This window comes from Thalassophryne amazonica, chromosome 10 (genome assembly GCF_902500255.1).
Source record: "Thalassophryne amazonica chromosome 10, fThaAma1.1, whole genome shotgun sequence".
NCBI lineage: Eukaryota > Metazoa > Chordata > Actinopteri > Batrachoidiformes > Batrachoididae > Thalassophryne > Thalassophryne amazonica.
In genome coordinates this window covers 59,577,897-59,595,671 of record NC_047112.1, presented here as the reverse complement: position 1 = coordinate 59,595,671, position 17,775 = coordinate 59,577,897, and the positions used below count along the sequence as shown (strand labels likewise).

Below are 17,775 nucleotides of genomic sequence, written 5' to 3'. Positions count from 1 at the left end.
TGGAAGTGTCTTATTGACTGAACTTCGACTTCATGGATATGTTTAATGATTCATTTATTTAATGTTAAAATATAAAAGGAAACAGTTTTTTTTTAAATAAAATGTATCTGTATTCACAAGGTTCTCTGCACAGCAAATTTTGAAATGTTCCTAAATGTTTTTAAAATATAAAGAAACACAAAAGAGCGCTGTGCTATTTTCTTTAAGGTCTGATTACTAGACTGTTAAAAAAAAAAATCTAAGTTATTTAAAGTTAACTCTTCTTGTAACCACTAAAAACCTGTGTAGCTTTATTTGGTAAAAATAAATACAGATCAAACAGTTTACAAATATAAAACATTTACTCGACTGAGTGATTCAACATCCTGCAGCTAAAGGCTAAGCTAATGTTAGATGATCTCTCTCTCTCTCTCTCTCCCTCTCTCTCTCTCTCCAACTAGTGTGGCTCTCTGCTGGGCTGGCCCCTTCAGCTCTGTCCTGCTTCACTTACAACAGTCGCTGACAAAAGCTCCTCTCAGCAGGGTGATGTCCGTCACTCGTTGTTCTACTTTTTGCTCATTAATCTTGTGATTATGACTCGCAGACTGAGTGTTTCACTTTTTAATTTTTGTGGGTTTTTTTGGGAACACATGACTCTTCACAAACACAGCGACTACGAGGCTTGTTCAACCTCCACCGGAAATGCATCTGCTGAATTGCCGAGCAAGAGGGATAATTAGCAATAAAACACATCAGCGACCACTAATTATTACTGCATGTGTGCGGACAGACTTACAATCATGAATACTTTGTGTTGCTAACTGGTACATTAAATAATGTGCAACATGTCCTTTAAGAAAAAACAAAACAGAAAAGACCCCCTAAACACAGTGTAGGGGTCCCCTACACTCAACTGTGCTGGCGAAATCCCTGATAATGAACACATTTATTATTTAAAACAGTGCTACACTTTCTTAATTCTAATTAAAGAGAATTTTCAGGGAGATGTGAGCTAAAGGTACCTTGTTTAGGATGTCTTCTCCTCACTGGCAGCATTGTGTAAAAAGAGAAAGCTGAGGTAGAACAACAAACTGCATGTAGAAAAATGCGTTGACACATGTCTGTGTTTGTACCAGTTTCTGGATCTTCATGCGGCTGTCGCTGACCTCTCTGAGGCTGGTGGGTACAGGAAGGTTTAGCCTGCAGCTCTGGATCAACATCCACCCCAGTTTCTTCTGCTACATGTAGAAAGATCTGGAAATGAACAAGATTACGATGACCATAGATGAAACTTTTTTCCCTGCATTAGATAGCTGTTTGATGAGGTATGCAGACTCATCAGATAATTATTTCCATTAGGAACAGTGTTAGTATAATAAGTGCTGTGGGAAAACGGAATTATTATTATTATTAGTGAAGAAAATGCAATAAACAGTGGCAAATTAAAAATGATTGGCTCAATCTTGTCCATAGCAGACATGGAAATGGACCAGGCTTATCATTAAAGGGTTTGAGATGTCTGTAGATGGTTCTGAATGGTGCTGGAGTCTCGAAATGTCATCACATTACACCCATTCTGACTTCCTTCATTGGCTGCCTGTGACTGTAAAAACAGACTGTAGAGTTTTGGTGTTGATATAGAAGGCTCTAAATGGTAATGCATGAACCTATCTTGCTGAGCTTGTTAAACCTTATGTGCCTTCCCATGCATTGCAGTCTCATGACGCAAGTTTACTCAAAAGAAGTCAGCAGGCAACCATCCTCCGAGTTTGTGGAACAGTTTGCCTATTGCCATTACAAAGTCAACTTCAGCTGATTTTTTTTTTTATAGCTAACCTGAAAACCTTTTTTTTTTTTTTTTTTTTTACTGTTTCTAATTAGCTTTTTGGTTTTTATCATATTATGTCCACCAAAGATGTAATAAAATCATTAGCGTTTATTTCTTTCTCTGTCTGTCTGTTAGCCGGATTACGTCAAAACTACTTAACGGATTCTCACTAAATGTGCACCACAGATACATATTAGGCCATTGTAATTCATACCCCGGTTATTTTTGTAATTTACTGCCCCTTTCCAAGAACCAAACCATTATACACTCAACAAAAATATAAGCGCAACACTTTTGGTTTTGCTCCCATTTTGTATGAGATGAACTCAAAGATCTAAAACTTTTTCCACATACACAATATCACCATTTCCCTCAAATATTGTTCACAAACCAGTCTGAATCTGTGATAGTGAGCACTTCTCCTTTGCTGAGATAATCCATCCCACCTCACAGGTGTGCCATATCAAGATGTTGATTAGACACCATGATTAGTGCACAGGTGTGCCTTAGACTGCCCACAATAAAAGGCCACTCTGAAAGGTGCAGTTTTATCACACAGCACAACACCACAGATGTCGCAAGATTTGAGGGAGCGTGCAATTGGCATGCTGACAGCAGGAATGTCAACCAGAGCTGTTGCTCGTGTATTGAATGTTCGTTTCTCTACCATAAGCCGTCTCCAAAGGCGTTTCAGATAATTTGGCAGTACATCCAACCAGCCTCACAACCGCAGACCATGTGTAACCACACCAGCCCAGGACCTCCACATCCAGCATGTTCACCTCCAAGATCGTCTGAGACCAGCCACTCGGACAGCTGCTGAAACAGTCGGTTTGCATAACCAAAGAATTTCTGCACAAACTGTCAGAAACCATCTCAGGGAAGCTCATCTGCATGCTCGTCGTCCTCATCAGGGTCTTGACCTGACTCCAGTTCGTCGTCGTAACCGACTTGAGTGGGCAAATGCTCACATTCGCTGGCGTTTGGCACATTGGAGAGGTGTTCTCTTCACGGATGAATCCCGGTTCACACTGTCCAGGGCAGATGGCAGACAGCGTGTGTGGCGTTGTGTGGGTGAGCGGTTTTCTGATGTCAGTGTTGTGGATCGAGTGGCCCATGGTGGCGGTGGGGTTATGGTATGGGCAGGCGTCTGTTATGGACGAAGAACACAGGTGCATTTCATTGATGGCATTTTGAATGCACAGAGATACCGTGACGAGATCCTGAGGCCCATTGTTGTGCCATACATCCAAGAACATCACCTCATGTTGCAGCAGGATAATGCACGGCCCCATGTTGCAAGGATCTGTACACAATTCTTGGAAGCTGAAAATGTCCCAGTTCTTGCATGGCCGGCATACTCACCGGACATGTCACCCATTGAGCATGTTTGGGATGCTCTGGACCGGCGTATACGACAGCGTGTACCAGTTCCTGCCAATATCCAGCAACTTCGCACAGCCATTGAAGAGGAGTGGACCAACATTCCACAGGCCACAATTGACAACCTGATCAACTCTATGCGAAGGAGATGTGTTGCACTGCATGAGGCAAATGGTGGTCACACCAGATACTGACTGGTATCCCCCCCAATAAAACAAAACTGCACCTTTCAGAGTGGCCTTTTATTGTGGGCAGTCTAAGGCACACCTGTGCACTAATCATGGTGTAATCAGCATCTTGATATGGCACACCTGTGAGGTGGGATGGATTATCTCAGCAAAGGAGAAGTGCTCACTATCACACATTTCGACTGGTTTGTGAACAATATTTGAGGGAAATGGTGATATTGTGTATGTGGAAAAAGTTTTAGATCTTTGAGTTCATCTCATACAAAATGGGAGCAAAACCAAAAGTGTTGCATTTATATTTTTGTTGAGTGTATTTCTCATTTTGAGTTTATTAAAGGTCAAATAAGAAACCAGGCCTGGGACCCTCACAGATAGTGTACATCTTGTGAAAGGCCCCTAAAATGAGTCATACAACACTTTTTATACCATGTGGACATCACAGTGGGTGTGGTTTAGTCTCACATTTCTACTGTTACTGTCTCTCACCAACAGGGGGAGGTCTCCCTGTGTCTGACACTTGCACATATGATGGAATAACTCATATTTACACTTTAAACCAGGTTTAAAAAACTCCAAACAGATAACAATGGCAAATACTTGATCACTAACATAAAATAAGGAATTAGCAGAGATATTATCCAACACCATGGAAGACTCCAGTAAATTTTGGAGATGATCCGGATGCAGATCCAGACTCTGGATCAAGATTTCACTTTATATAGGCTTTGAAGGATTATATCAAAACTACTTCACGGATTCTCACCAAATTTGCACAACAGATAGATATTAGGGCATGGAAGACTCCACTGAATTTTGGAGGTGATCCGGATCCGCATTGACGGATGTCAGAAATCTCAGACTGCTCTCGTTTTATTCCATGTACTGGTCTGTAACTTTTATTTGTACTCAATCATTTACATTTTTATTGCTTTTATGGATGCAAAAATTTTGTTTTATTGTTGTACCTTGATGTTTTATTGTGTAGAGCACTTTGCACAATTTTTGTACTTGAAAAGGCTACATAAATAAATTATTATTTGTTCCTAGAAAAGGCTACATAAATAAATTATTATTTGTTCCTACTTGTTAAAATGTTTTTGGGTTTTGCTTTATTTTATTTTTTTTGGGGGGGGGGGGGGGCATAGGCAAAATTACTGTATCTTCCAGACTATAGGTGGTGCTTTTCCATATTTTTTTTACTTGCAATTAATTAACTCACTTGCAAAAATATACTGCATTATCACATATGACCACTAGATAGCACACTTTTCATGTATGACAACAGAATGTTGCTTTTGCACCCTGATCTGAATGAGGTGGAAGCACTGGGTTTTAACGAACAAGCCTCTACACTGCACTTGACTTGTTTGCACTTTGTGAGACAGCTCCACCATGTGAGGCTAAGCTGCAACTTAACCTACCTAGGCTAAGGTAAAGCTAAGTGTTTTACATTTAAACATAAAACATGTTTAGCTGATACTGAAGTGACCTGTTTATCAGGGGACTTCTAATGATGTTTTTGTTCAGTGGCAACAAGAAGCATGTCAGATGTTTAGATTACAACTGAAAAACCTTAACCAGCCTTGACAAGAGCTGAAGCCAGCCACAGCAGGAGGTAGTAAAAGACATCAGGGGCATGGATGAGCTACAGTGAACAGAGGTCAGAGGAACAACAGGTGTCTACTTCACAGTGAGGCAGTCTGACGGGCCCCAAATGTCTGCAATCAGTGCTAATCTGATACTAAGCCCATAATGAAGAAGTCTGCTCCAAAAATATCAAATCTTCCTCCCAATACCCAATTTATCTGCAAGTTGCGCCTAAGATGTAGAAATTTGCCCACAGGGGTTGATGGTGTAACATTTCAGTACTGTAAAAATATTTATCTCAGGTTTAAGGTGTCTGATGTTGGCCATTTTCTGGAATCAATTTCAAATCTTCAGATTTTCGACTGCTGGCACTTAAATTTGGCACTAGCCCATTGCCCATGGGCATCTACAGACTCTAGATTGTGTAGTGTTTATAAAATAGGTTTCTGACATTTTTCAAGGGTGGTAATAAATTGTGCAAAGTTTCTATAATGAGTTGGAATGGGATGTGATGCAGGAATGTTTTTAGAACCTTAGACCGCAACAGTTTTTAGAAGAACTCGACCTTTTTACTTCTCATTAATTATGTAATTTTTTAATGCTAATTCACTGTCTTAATGTATTTATAAATTGTTTAGGTTCTTGTTATCATATACACATTATTATTATTTCTGTTAATTTTATCATTTTATTATTATTTCTATTTTGTAATATGATTTTTAAATGGCCCAGAATGGAAATGAGTGTTTTCACTTTCTTGTGTCATCCATGTATTTTGAATGTATTTACAATTAAAAGGTATTATGTATTTACATTGAACTTACTAAATAAAATTAAGTACACACGTTATATATAGATGATTTACCATCCCCTACTGGATTGGCGTGTGAGTCCAGAATGTAAATATCAATGTTCATTGTTGTTAGCTAATATATCTACCTTCTCTAAAAATATTAGTCTGATCAACATTTTGTTGTGGCACTGTTCATCCTTGACCCAAAATACATAAACACACCAAAGGGCAAATGTCAGCTCTCCCCAGTTTCTCCGTGATCGAAGCCATACACATGCACACATGCATGCATGCACACAGAGGCCACTTGGCTATTATAATATAGATAAACTCTTCACAGTTTGTGTATAATCAAAATTGCATGCACGCACACACGCACGTATTTTTGTTTTTTTTTGCATTCTGCTGTATGCAGGTGCTTTTAATTTGACAAACGGAGACTGTGGCAGAAGACATTAAAAGCACTACACTTTCCACTTATGGTGCTGGGAGCATGACACTTAAGTCACTCATGGTAACAGCAACATAACACTTTACTAAACTGACTAAAGCAACTGAACTACAAAAACACAAGAAATCAATAACACTAACACTGCTAAACTAACACGAACCACAACAACAACATTTAAAACTCAAAAACCCCGAACTCCCATGGTGCATTGCAGCACAATATCCTTTGTTTACTGGTTAGCTAAAATCACTAATTTCTCAAAAAATATTTGTTCTATCAATTTTCCTTTTTCTCAGCGTTCATCCCTGATCCAAAACACATAAGCATACCAAACAGCAAATCTCAGTTCTTCCCAGTTTCACCATGATCAAAGCCACACAGACACACACATGCACGCAGAGGCCACTTGGCTAAAATATAGATGGTTTGTGATGCAGATTAACACAGAGCTTTTTAAGAACCTGTGTAATAAGGATGTGGGATATTATAAGGATATTTTATTTTGATTGAAAAGATCTCCACAAGCTATCACAGATGAATTTAAGACATTCAGCAATGATGGAGAGTGGACAGGCATCCACACAAATGGAAATAGAAAGGCAAAGTGGAAAACCAAAGAGTGAAAAAGAAGAAGAAAATACAGGTGTTCCTGACAAAGTGACTATCTGTGGTAAAGTTTTTTTTTAATTCATCACATAAAAATGTTGCCAATATTGTGCTCAACTGAAGGCTAAGCCTATACTTAGCTATACAGTGCATCCAGAAAGTATTCACAGCACTTCACCTTTTCCACATTTTGTTATGTTACAGTTCCAAAATGGATGAAAATAATGTTTTTTTCTCTCAAAATTCTTCTGTTTCCACTGATCATCCTTGAGATGTTTCTACAGCTTAATGAGTAAATTCAATTGACTGGACATGATTTGGAAAGACATACACCTGTCTACATATAAAGGTCCCACAGTTGACAGTGCATGTCAAAACCCAAACCAAGCATAAAGTCAAAGGAGTGGTCAGACGACTTTTGAGACTGGGGAAGGGTACAGAAACATTTCTGCTGCTTTGAAGGTCCCAATAAGCACAGTGGCCTCCATCATCTGTAAATGGAAGATGTTCGGCTCCACCAGGACATTTCCTAGAGCTGGCCACCAGTTTAAACTGAGTAATTGGAGGAGAAGGGCCCTAGTCAGGGAGGTGACCAAAAACCCAATGGTCACTCTCTCAGAGCTCCAGCATTCCTCTGTGGAGAGATGAGAACCATCCAGAAGGACAACCATCTCTGCAGCCATCCATCAATCAGGCCTGTATGGTAGAGTGGCCAGACGGAAGGCCCTACTTAGTAAAAAGCACATGGAAACCTGCCTAAAGTTTGCCAAAAAAAAAAAAGCACCTGAAGGACTCTCAGACCATGAAAACCAAAATTCTCTGGTCTGATGAGATGAAGATTGAACTCTTTGGCATGAATGCAAGGTGTCATGTTTGGAGGAAACCAAGCACCATCCCTACAGTGAAGCACAGTGGTGGCAGCATCATGCTGGTGGGATGTTTTTCAGCAGCAGGAACTGAGACTAGTCAGGATTGAGGGAAAGATGAATGCAGCAATGTACAGAGACATTCTGGATGTAAACCTGCTCCAGAGCGATCTTGACCTCAGACTGGAGCAACGGTTCATCTTTTAGCGAAACAACGACCCTAAGCACACAGTCAAGATTTCAAAGGAGTGGTTTCAGGACGACTCTGTGAATCTCCTTGAGTGGCCCAGCCACACTCCACATCCAACCTGATGGAGATTAAGAGATGCTGCAAAGAGGAATGGGCAAAACTGCCCAAAAATAGGTGCCCCAAATTTGTGGCATCATATTCATGAAGCCTTGTGGCTGTAATTGCTGCCAAAGGTGCATCAACAAAGTATTGAGCAAAGTGTGTGAATACTTATGTAGATGTGATTTCTTAATTTATTTTTAACAAATGAGCAAAAATTAAAAAATAAAAACTTTTTTTCATGTTGTCATTATGGGGTATTGTGAGAAGATTTTTGAAAACTATTTTAGAATAAGGCTGAAGCATAAAAAAAATGTGGAAAAACTGAAGCACTGTGAACACTTTCCAGATGCACTGTTTATACACGTGTTCTAGCCGGTATGTTTTAATGCTTCACCTCCTCTAGTGTGCTGTCTGACACTCCGTAGCTGCTGATGCCCAGCTCAGTCAGTTTTTGATCCAGTTCGGACAGGAAGACAGCCAGGCTGCTGTCCTTTGCAGCTGCCTGGGGCAAGTTGATCACCGCCTCACGCCCTGACTCCTCTACCAGTCTGGCACCTGGGATGTGGTGTTGTACCAGAGAAAGCAACGCTGCCAGGTCTGCCATAATGAGGACATTGATTGGTGAATCAGGTGTTGGGTTGAGTCTGTATACATTTTTAATTCAAACTGTTAAACACATTTGTTTCTGATTGAATTCTTAATCCTGATCTGATATGCATAAATGATTAATAAAAAAATTATAAATATGTCAAACTGATTATCAAAGGCCCAAACATTTTCTTTCCATCTGAAAGTGTAACATCCTCAGTGATCAAAGCCAATAAAGTAAATACACAAAATAACAAAGTGGTATCTCAATTTAGTTTCCAAATGACACACACACACACACCAATAACAACAGTGAGCCATGTGAGACTTCCGTATGGTCAAGATGTGTGCAATAAACTGCCCTGCTGAATCAACTCATACTAAAACACTCACATGTGGTGCTCTCCTCACTTCCCAGCCCAGTGTCCACACTCATGGACGATTCGGTGTCCTGAAAAGCAGAGCAGAGTTTACAACATTTACAGAGAAGCTCCTGAGCAGTTAAGAATGTACTAATAAAATCCCCAATAAAGTGCCGCCGCATCATTTTGTACTCTGAAGAAAAGCTATTTGAAACCATTCAGGATAATTTATGTCTTGGACTCTCAACAGAGAAATGCAGAAAATCAGAAACTGCAAGTTGTACTTGGATAATTAACACATAGGTAAAAGATCTGACCTTGGTGAGAGGAGGCAGCTTGTTACTGCTGGCACTGGTGCTGATACTGGTACTGCTGGGTAAACTGGTGTCCAGCCCCTCCCTCTTGACCACAGTGAGGTAGTACCCAGATCCCATGCGGGATTTCAGAAACAGTGGTGACCCGCAGCAGCACAGCTTCCCCTGGGAGATTATTGCAATCCGGTCACCAAGCAACTCAGCCTCATCCATGTAGTGCGTCGACAAGATAATGGTCCGGTCTGAAAGAGTGACAGCAAAACAAAACAAAAACAAAAAAGAAGCAGTTTATACTTTGACAAACTAACTCAAATTTAGAGAAAAGCCTCGTGTTCTGCTACATGCCCCAAAACAGGTAAGAAACACTTCCAGACTTTCAGAGTTGTACAAAACTGCACTGATGACAGATTATAAAAAATTGACACTATCATATCAACATTCTGCATTACAGTGTGTGCGCCTGAAGCAAAGGAGTAACGGGAACTGCGCAGCAACACAATTTGTTCTATTTTTGATTAATGAAGAACAAATAAATATGTTACAATTCCGTTTTATTTCACATGTTACTGTGTGTGCAAAAGGCACAATTATTTTTCACAAGTTTGATTAGTTTTTGTGCATATGGTAATCATCTACACTGTGTCAAATTGCCAAGTGCACACAGAGAACTAAAGACAGAAAATAACATGCTGCATGATGCTCATTATTACAGGGTGTTTACGTGGATAGAAAATAACATGCTGCATGATGCTCATTATTAGAGGGTGTTTACGTGGATAACAACAAAAACAGAAATACATTTATTGCGCATAGAACACATTTCTTTGCTCAGAGAGAAATGCGCATGTGAGCAAGCACCTCATCTTTTCCAAATGCCGCATGCACAGCCAAAATGAATTATTCCCCTCATGTGCACAAATTCAGCAAACTGTGTGACTGGATTATTTGCTGGAAGCAATACTTTTTTTCCGGCACCTCCTAACTCTCTGGGGATGCCTTCATGTGCACAACTTCCTTTAAAAGGTGTGTAACTTTTCTTTTTTCCTAATGTAAAAAATTTACCATTTATGTAAAAAACTAATTCTTGGAAACATGCATCTCCACTTCACACAAATTCCTTATGGATGTTCAGTGGACTTCTGCCACAGATGATCATTATGTTGATTCTTTTGGCTGCGCCTGTTTTGCTTTGGGGCAAAGTGTGTGTGCACATGTGCCCTTGTATGTGTCTTGTAGCTTATAATAACATCTATCTAATGCCATGCATTGTATGTTATGATGACATACAGCAAATGTGGAAATGGCAACTGCAGAACTTTTGAACATGCTGGAACTACGGTGTCTCATCTCACTAAGATCCATTTTTATAGTGCAGATGTTCTCTCCACATGCATTTCTGTACAATCCAGACAAAATGTGCATTATTCATATCTTATCCTTTAGCTCATTTTGCAGTCTTCCACAGTGACAGGATGACATCCTAAGAGGTTCTGACCCATCAGGATAACAACCCCAGCTTCACCTTTGCGGTATTTGAGCAGAAGATCCCAAATCCCTCTGCGAGAGTAAGGGTCTACACCAGCTGTAGGTTCATCCAGAACAACAACCTTTGAGCCGCCAACGAATGCTATTGCCACCGACAGCTTCCTCTGCATGCCACCTGACAGAGGAACAGAGGGGATGGTTAAATATATCAACAGATGTACTGCAAGGAAAGAGAAAACACTGCAGGCGTCAGATTAGTGAGTTTACCGGAGAGGTTTTTGGTCTGCTCATGTCGCTTGTGCAGCAGGCCGACGTCATCCAACAGTGTGTCCAGCTCAGCCTTTACCTTTGCATCAGACAAACCCTTCAGACGGCCATAAAACCACACATGCTCTTCAACGGTTAGTCTGAGACAAAGAAACGCAAAAAAAAAAAAGAGAGACCATTTCTGGAACCAATGACAGCTTGTTGCTGATGTATCAGGACAGAATATAACACAGCCTGGAGAGGTGAGATTACATATCAAAGAGGACATTGTGCTGAGGACAAACTCCCAGCATTGTCCGGATGATATCCATGTCAGTGCGGATGTCCAACCCTTTGATGTACACTGTCCCCGAGGTGGGAGGGAACAGGCCAGTTAGGACAGATCTGTCAAACACAAAAAACAGGTTTTTCTTCAAATCACCCCATAATCAGACACGTTCTGTGAAAACAAAGTGACAAAGCTGAAGGAGTAACATTGGTATCTCATCTCACTTTAACCGTCTTCAACAACTGTAAAATTTTATTTCATATTCACTGATCAATAGATAAAATACTGTAAATGAAAAAAATTTTGTTCAATAACTTTAAAAGCCAAGCGGCCTCTGTGTATAACTTCGATCACGGACAAACTGGAGAGAGCTGACATCAGTTTGATATGCTTATGTATTATGGGTCAAGTATGAACGCTGCCAAAATGGAATGTTGATAGGACTAACATTTTTGGAGAAATTACAGATATTACATAACAGTGAACAGTGGATGTTGATAATTACCTTCTGGACTCACGCCATTCCAAATCATTTTAAAAACACTGCATAATTTATTACCACCTTTTAAAATATCAGCTACCTATTTTATAAACACTACCCAGTCTAGAGCCCGTGAATCCCCACAAGCAACATGCTAGTAGTGTTCATTTATTTCCAAACATATTTGAAATTCTGAACTTAAAAATCAAGGGTGCCAATAACCACATCCATGGCAAGACTATTTTCAACCGCTATCACTATGACAATAAAACAAATTGGTTGATGATGACCCACTTTAAGTTCTCTGCTCTGCTCCTTACATGGTGGTGGTCTTGCCAGCTCCGTTGTGGCCGAGGAACGAGGTGATCTGCCCCTCGTAGAACTTCAGGTTGAGGTGATTTACGGCGAGTTTGGCTCCACGTTTGTAAATTTTCACCAGATTTCTGATATTCACACCCAGGATGAGGTGACTGGGTTCTGGCTCAATGTGATCTAATAAAAGCCAAATTTACAGGGGATGAAATGAACACACGCATGGTACCACGTCTAAGGCTGAATCTGCTGTCACAAACTGCTGTGAGCAGCTTCTTGTTTCATACCATCATTCTCTTCAGCAGGCGCAGGTGGTATTGGTAAACCCGCCTCCAAAGGAACTCCTCCCCAGTAGTTTATCTGGAAGATGAAATACCAGGGCCTGGGGATCCCATATTCACCTGGCGTTAACACAAAACCGAACAATTAAAAAGGACAAGCAGAGTTTTTATCCACTATGCAGTAGCTGAGGTGAATAGAATGTATGCTAATTACATAGTTCCCAAATTCTTTTTAAATCTATTTAGAAGCAGAAAACCCAGAAAGCCCAGCTGAGGTCACAGGTGATGTCATTTCTGGACCCTTTGCAATTTGCCTACCAGCCCCATTTAGGAGTCGAGGATGCCGTTATCTACCTGCTGCAACGAGCCAACATGCATCTGGATGGTGGAGGAGACACAGTGAGAATCACATTCTTTGATTTCTCGAGTGCCTTCAATACATGCCTCCAGTACAACTCAGTCATGTCACCTACAGAAATATTCTGATGACTCAGCTGTTGTTGGGTGTGTGTGTGTGTGTGGGGGGGGGGGGGGGGGGTGGGGGGTGGGGGTGGAGTACAGGACATTGGTGGACAACTTTGTGGAGTGGTCTGAAAGAAATCACCTGAGGCTGAACGTGAGTAAGACCAGAGAGATGGTGATTGACTTCAGGAGGAAGAAGACGACTTTACAGCCACTTAGGATTAGGGGAGAGGTGGTGGAGGACTATAAATACTTGGGAATGGTGATCGGCAACAGACTAGACTAGGCATCTAATACTGACGCTGTGTGCAAGAAGGGGATGAGTAGACTATTTCCTGAGGAAGCTGAGATCCTACAATGTGTGCAGCAAGATGTTGGAGATGTTCTACAATAGTGTTGTTGCCGTTGCCATTTTCTTTGCTGCTGTGTGTTGGGGCAGCAGCATCAGAGCCAGGGATTCAGATAGACTGAACAAGATCATTAAGAGAGCTGACTCTGCACTTGGTCAAGGGCTGGAGTCGCTGGAGAGGAGGACACTGAGGAAGTTGTTGTCCATTATGGATAATGAACAGCACCCTCTCCACCGTACAGTGGTCAGACAGCGGAGCAGCTTCTCACACAGGCTGCTTCAGCTCCGCTGACGAAGGGACAGATACAGGAAATCTTTCCTGCCACATGCCATCACTGTATAATAAAAGCTGATCCATCCTTTATCAGTATATTGAGACACCCCATGACATCTGGTGTATACTGCTAATCCATATATCGGCTCTAATATACTGTTACTGTAAATTATTACTGCACACTGTACATTATTATTGCACACTTTGTTGTACATATATTTTTTCTTTATTTTGAATTTTAATTTTATATATTTTATTTCTATTTTATTCCCTATTTTATTCTACTATTAATAGTGGGAACAAGGGTGCACTGTCTAAGTGTAAATGCTGCTACTGCAAAGAAATTTCCCAGCTTGGGATGAATAAAGTATTTCTATTCTAAAACAAAATTCATATTTACCATCCTAATACCTGCATAAAACTGTCAAACTTAATTAACATAATATTTTTGTTAACAGTTTGCGCCATTTTTGTGCATTTTCAAAATATACAACAGAAAAAATTATTTTGTTATTAACTGTAAAACCTTTACAAAAATGCTGAATAATGTGCCTTTTTTGCATTGTGCAACTTTACAGGTAACTTTATTTTTGAACATTTGTGGTTTACTGTCAGATTTTGCTTTTGTACCTAATTTCTTTTCATTGAACATACTTCTGTGACTTGAGGATGGACGGTCGTAACATCTCTATGTGTCTTAAATGTTTGCCCTTCTGCTGTTGGCTGCCAGAGTTTTAAGCTTGAGAAAATAAAAGAGGCTTCACCTGCACTGAGAACAAGGACGCTTAATAAAATTCTCTTGACTTCCATTTTAAATAAACAACTGTCTCCTGAACTGTTTGGTTTATAAACAAGGTTTTTTTTCTATTCTTTTTGACCCTGTTAAAATCTTTTTTTTTTTCATGTCCTTTGAGTAGCACCCTAATATAATATGAGCACATGAAAATGTGTTCAATAATCTTTGGTTCTATGTTAACTTTTAAACCTTGGTAACCTATGTTCACATGTGTATACCAGTGAGACAAAATTCTTCATATAGTTACAGATTCTGAATAAATTAAAGTAGATTTTTTTTTTATTTTTACTACTGGTGCATACAGAATGCACACCAGAATTGTTGCTCTGAATAGCCAAAAAGTTATTGACATAATTAAAACATCTCTATACTTTCATACGTTCACTTTGTAATAACTCTATCCAGATAAAATCAAAGTGGAGCCTTACCAGGGAAGACAGCTTCGATGTACCAAGCTGCAAGAGCGTAGATTGCAGCATCAACATAAAGCATGCCTATGGAGGTGGTGAAGTTGTAAGTGTCTCCTTCCACTGGACTGGCATGAAGGTTCTCCCACTGGATACCAACACCTTGCTCCTCATACTGAGCAAAATATTCGCAACCGAACCCAAATGCCACAGGAGACAGGAAACTCTGAGGCATAAGGAACAAGCCACTTTTAATCATGATATCAGGTCTCACTGCCAACAAACCAACTCAGGCTGAGATTCAAAACGCATTTCCTGAAATTCACAGTGAAAAAATGCAAAATTTTACAAAGTTTATTTGTCTAATTCCATTTTCTCTACCTGCTTACCTCAATTAAGAGTCACCAGAGGGGCTGGAACCTATCCCAGCAGTCATATTTAGCATTAAAATGGCTGGATGCTCTGCAAAAATGCAAAATTTGACCAAATCCATGTCTAATTTCTTATCAAAATATCTAACCTACACTTAATATTAACCAAAATCACTTAAGGAGAATTTCAATAATTTCTCAGAACTTGTTTTCAAAGAATACATCTTAAAAAATCTTGTTACGTGAAAAAGTCTTGTAAACAGAATAAACATGTTTTTTATGTCTTTCAATAAGATTTTTTAAGCTGCTTCATTCATAATAACCAGCTCCCAATTCAGATCAGGGAGACAGACACCCTCTCTACTTTTAAGATTAGGCTTAAAACTTTCCTTTTTGCTAAAGCTTATAGTTAGGGCTGGATCAGGTGACCCTGAACCATCCCTTAGTTATGCTGCTATAGACGTAGACTGCTGGGGGGTTCCCATGATGCACTGTTTCTTTCTCTTTTTGCTCTGTATGCACCACTCTGCATTTAATCATTAGTGATCGATCTCTGCTCCCCTCCACAGCATGTCTTTTTCCTGGTTCTCTCCCTCAGCCCCAACCAGTCCCAGCAGAAGACTGCCCCTCCCTGAGCCTGGTTCTGCTGGAGGTTTCTTCCTGTTAAAAGGGAGTTTTTCCTTCCCACTGTAGCCAAGTGCTTGCTCACAGGGGGTCGTTTTGACCGTTGGGGTTTTACATAATTATTGTATGGCCTTGCCTTACAATATAAAGCGCCTTGGGGCAACTGTTTGTTGTGATTTGGCGCTATATAAAAAAATTGATTGATTGATAATATTTCATTATTATGTGATAATACAATTACTAACGTAAATACTAAAATATAGCTCTAAATGAACATTCTCAGCTAATTTTAAGAGCATATTTGAAGGATTCCTAAGAGAATTTTCAGTTTTTCTATTGGCAGAATTTTTTTTTAAAGAACATGTTAAAAATTCCTTGCTTTTACTCACACACACAAAATGGTGAAAATTCAGTTTTTCGTTTTTTTTTTTTTTTTTTTTTAAGGCCTCTTCACACATAGCATGAATGAGACCAAACTAGGCAGAATGAGCTAACTTTGCAAAGTTCAAAACGCAGTCGGGAAGGACAGACAGTCGGCAGCCATGTATGACTGCCATACCAATGCCGCAGGAATACCCAGGATGTGTGTCGAAGCCACCACAAATGATTCGCGCATATTTGGCGTGCAGCATCTCCAGAATCCAGGTAACCCGTGCCCAGAACACAGTACAAAACAGGAAGAAATACAAATGGAAAAAAAAGAAGAAAAAACAGAAGACAGCAGGAAACATCACAAAGCCAACGGAATGCAGCAGGAATATGCAGAACGTACCCCCACTGCTGTACGTGCCACCCAAAGTCTGGGTGGACAGCAGGAGAGAGGGGTGTCCAAGGATGACCACTGTGGCTCACTCGTTGGATGACCTGCCGTGTCCCACATTACATGTCAGTAAATGGGTTGGATAACCTGCTCCCCCACTGCACATATGTGTCCCACCCCCCTCTCTGGAAATCAGCAGTTTACAGGGGCGTGGCACAGCGTGGTCTGCTACCTCCCTGATAAATCCCGAATGACATCCAACCCATGATGTGATTACATGTCAACCAGGGTTCCCCAACGAGCACATAACTGTAGTGGATGTGATCAAGTGTGATCATATTACCACAGACATCACAACACCGACGTGCACACCCGCAGCCGTTATTACTGGTAAATCAGTCCATGGTATACAGTGGTCCCTCATTTATCGTGGGAGTTACGTTCTAAAAATAACCTGCAATAAGCGAAATCCGGGAAGTAGTCAGCACTATTTTTTGCAATTATTATAGATGTTTTAAGGCTGTAAAAACCCTCACTACACACTTTATACACTTTTCTCAAACAGGCATTAACATTTTCTCACTTTTCTCTCCTATGAAAACACTCTCTTTTGTCTTCCGGGCGAGAAGATTATAAACAGACACACGCAGAACTCCTCCTTCACCCACTCCCTCCGGAGGTACAGATGCGGGACCCGCAAAGAATCCAAGTCCTCTCTTGGTGGCCACGGAGCTCTGCAGCTGCGGTCAGCATCCGCATCAAATCAGCGAGCGTAGTCTCTGGAACTGTTGCCAGATTTGGCACAGCTCCGCACACCAGAGAGGGGGACGGTGTGAGTGGCCCGCTGCTGCGTTCAACGAGCCCATAGACTCAGTAAGCGCATTGGAGGCAGTGAGAGCAATCGCAGTGATGCCGACCGGTGATGCGACCGGCCCTCCTGATAAGGACGCAGAACACAATGCGCTGTTAAAAAAAAAAAAAAAAGAAGCATGCAAAATTGCACTAAAAAAAAATCTGCGAAACTGCGAGGCCGCGAAAGGTGAACCGCGTTATAGCGAGGGACCACTGTATTGCAGACAGTCAACCCATGATCATGGGACCGTGGTTCACATACATCAGTCCATATAGTGGATCAAAGACGTAATCCAGAGGACAGGTAAAGCAGATTCTCAAAGATTCTTATCAAAGCATCACACAGCGGCCGCACCCCCCGACGCATGCACGTTCCCGCCCTCTCTGTGTTACTCCCTTTCTCCACTTTGTTGTTCATTTTACTCTAGTTATTCACTCCCTCTCTGTAGTTTCTCTTTGTTTCCAATTGTACACCTTTTTGTCCCCACTCGTTCTATTAATGCTGTACATTTTCTTGAGCCATTAGGGTGGGTAGGGAGAGTTCCCATG

General features: G+C 40.7%; 1 protein-coding gene across 1 annotated transcript in view; it reads right to left on the bottom strand.

The window, feature by feature from the left end:
- Nucleotides 1-17,775, bottom strand: part of zgc:172302 (phospholipid-transporting ATPase ABCA1) — a 115,092-nt gene that overhangs the window by 53,890 nt on the left and 43,427 nt on the right. Inside the window, exons 17-26 of the mRNA XM_034180067.1 lie at nt 14,641-14,845; nt 12,338-12,451; nt 12,059-12,230; nt 11,242-11,373; nt 10,990-11,129; nt 10,760-10,897; nt 9,241-9,479; nt 8,955-9,012; nt 8,368-8,570; nt 1,113-1,233 (exon numbers count right to left, since the gene is read on the bottom strand). Of these exons, the coding sequence (XP_034035958.1) occupies nt 1,113-1,233; nt 8,368-8,570; nt 8,955-9,012; nt 9,241-9,479; nt 10,760-10,897; nt 10,990-11,129; nt 11,242-11,373; nt 12,059-12,230; nt 12,338-12,451; nt 14,641-14,845 (1,522 nt within the window). The remainder of the gene's footprint in view (nt 1-1,112; nt 1,234-8,367; nt 8,571-8,954; nt 9,013-9,240; nt 9,480-10,759; nt 10,898-10,989; nt 11,130-11,241; nt 11,374-12,058; nt 12,231-12,337; nt 12,452-14,640; nt 14,846-17,775) is intronic.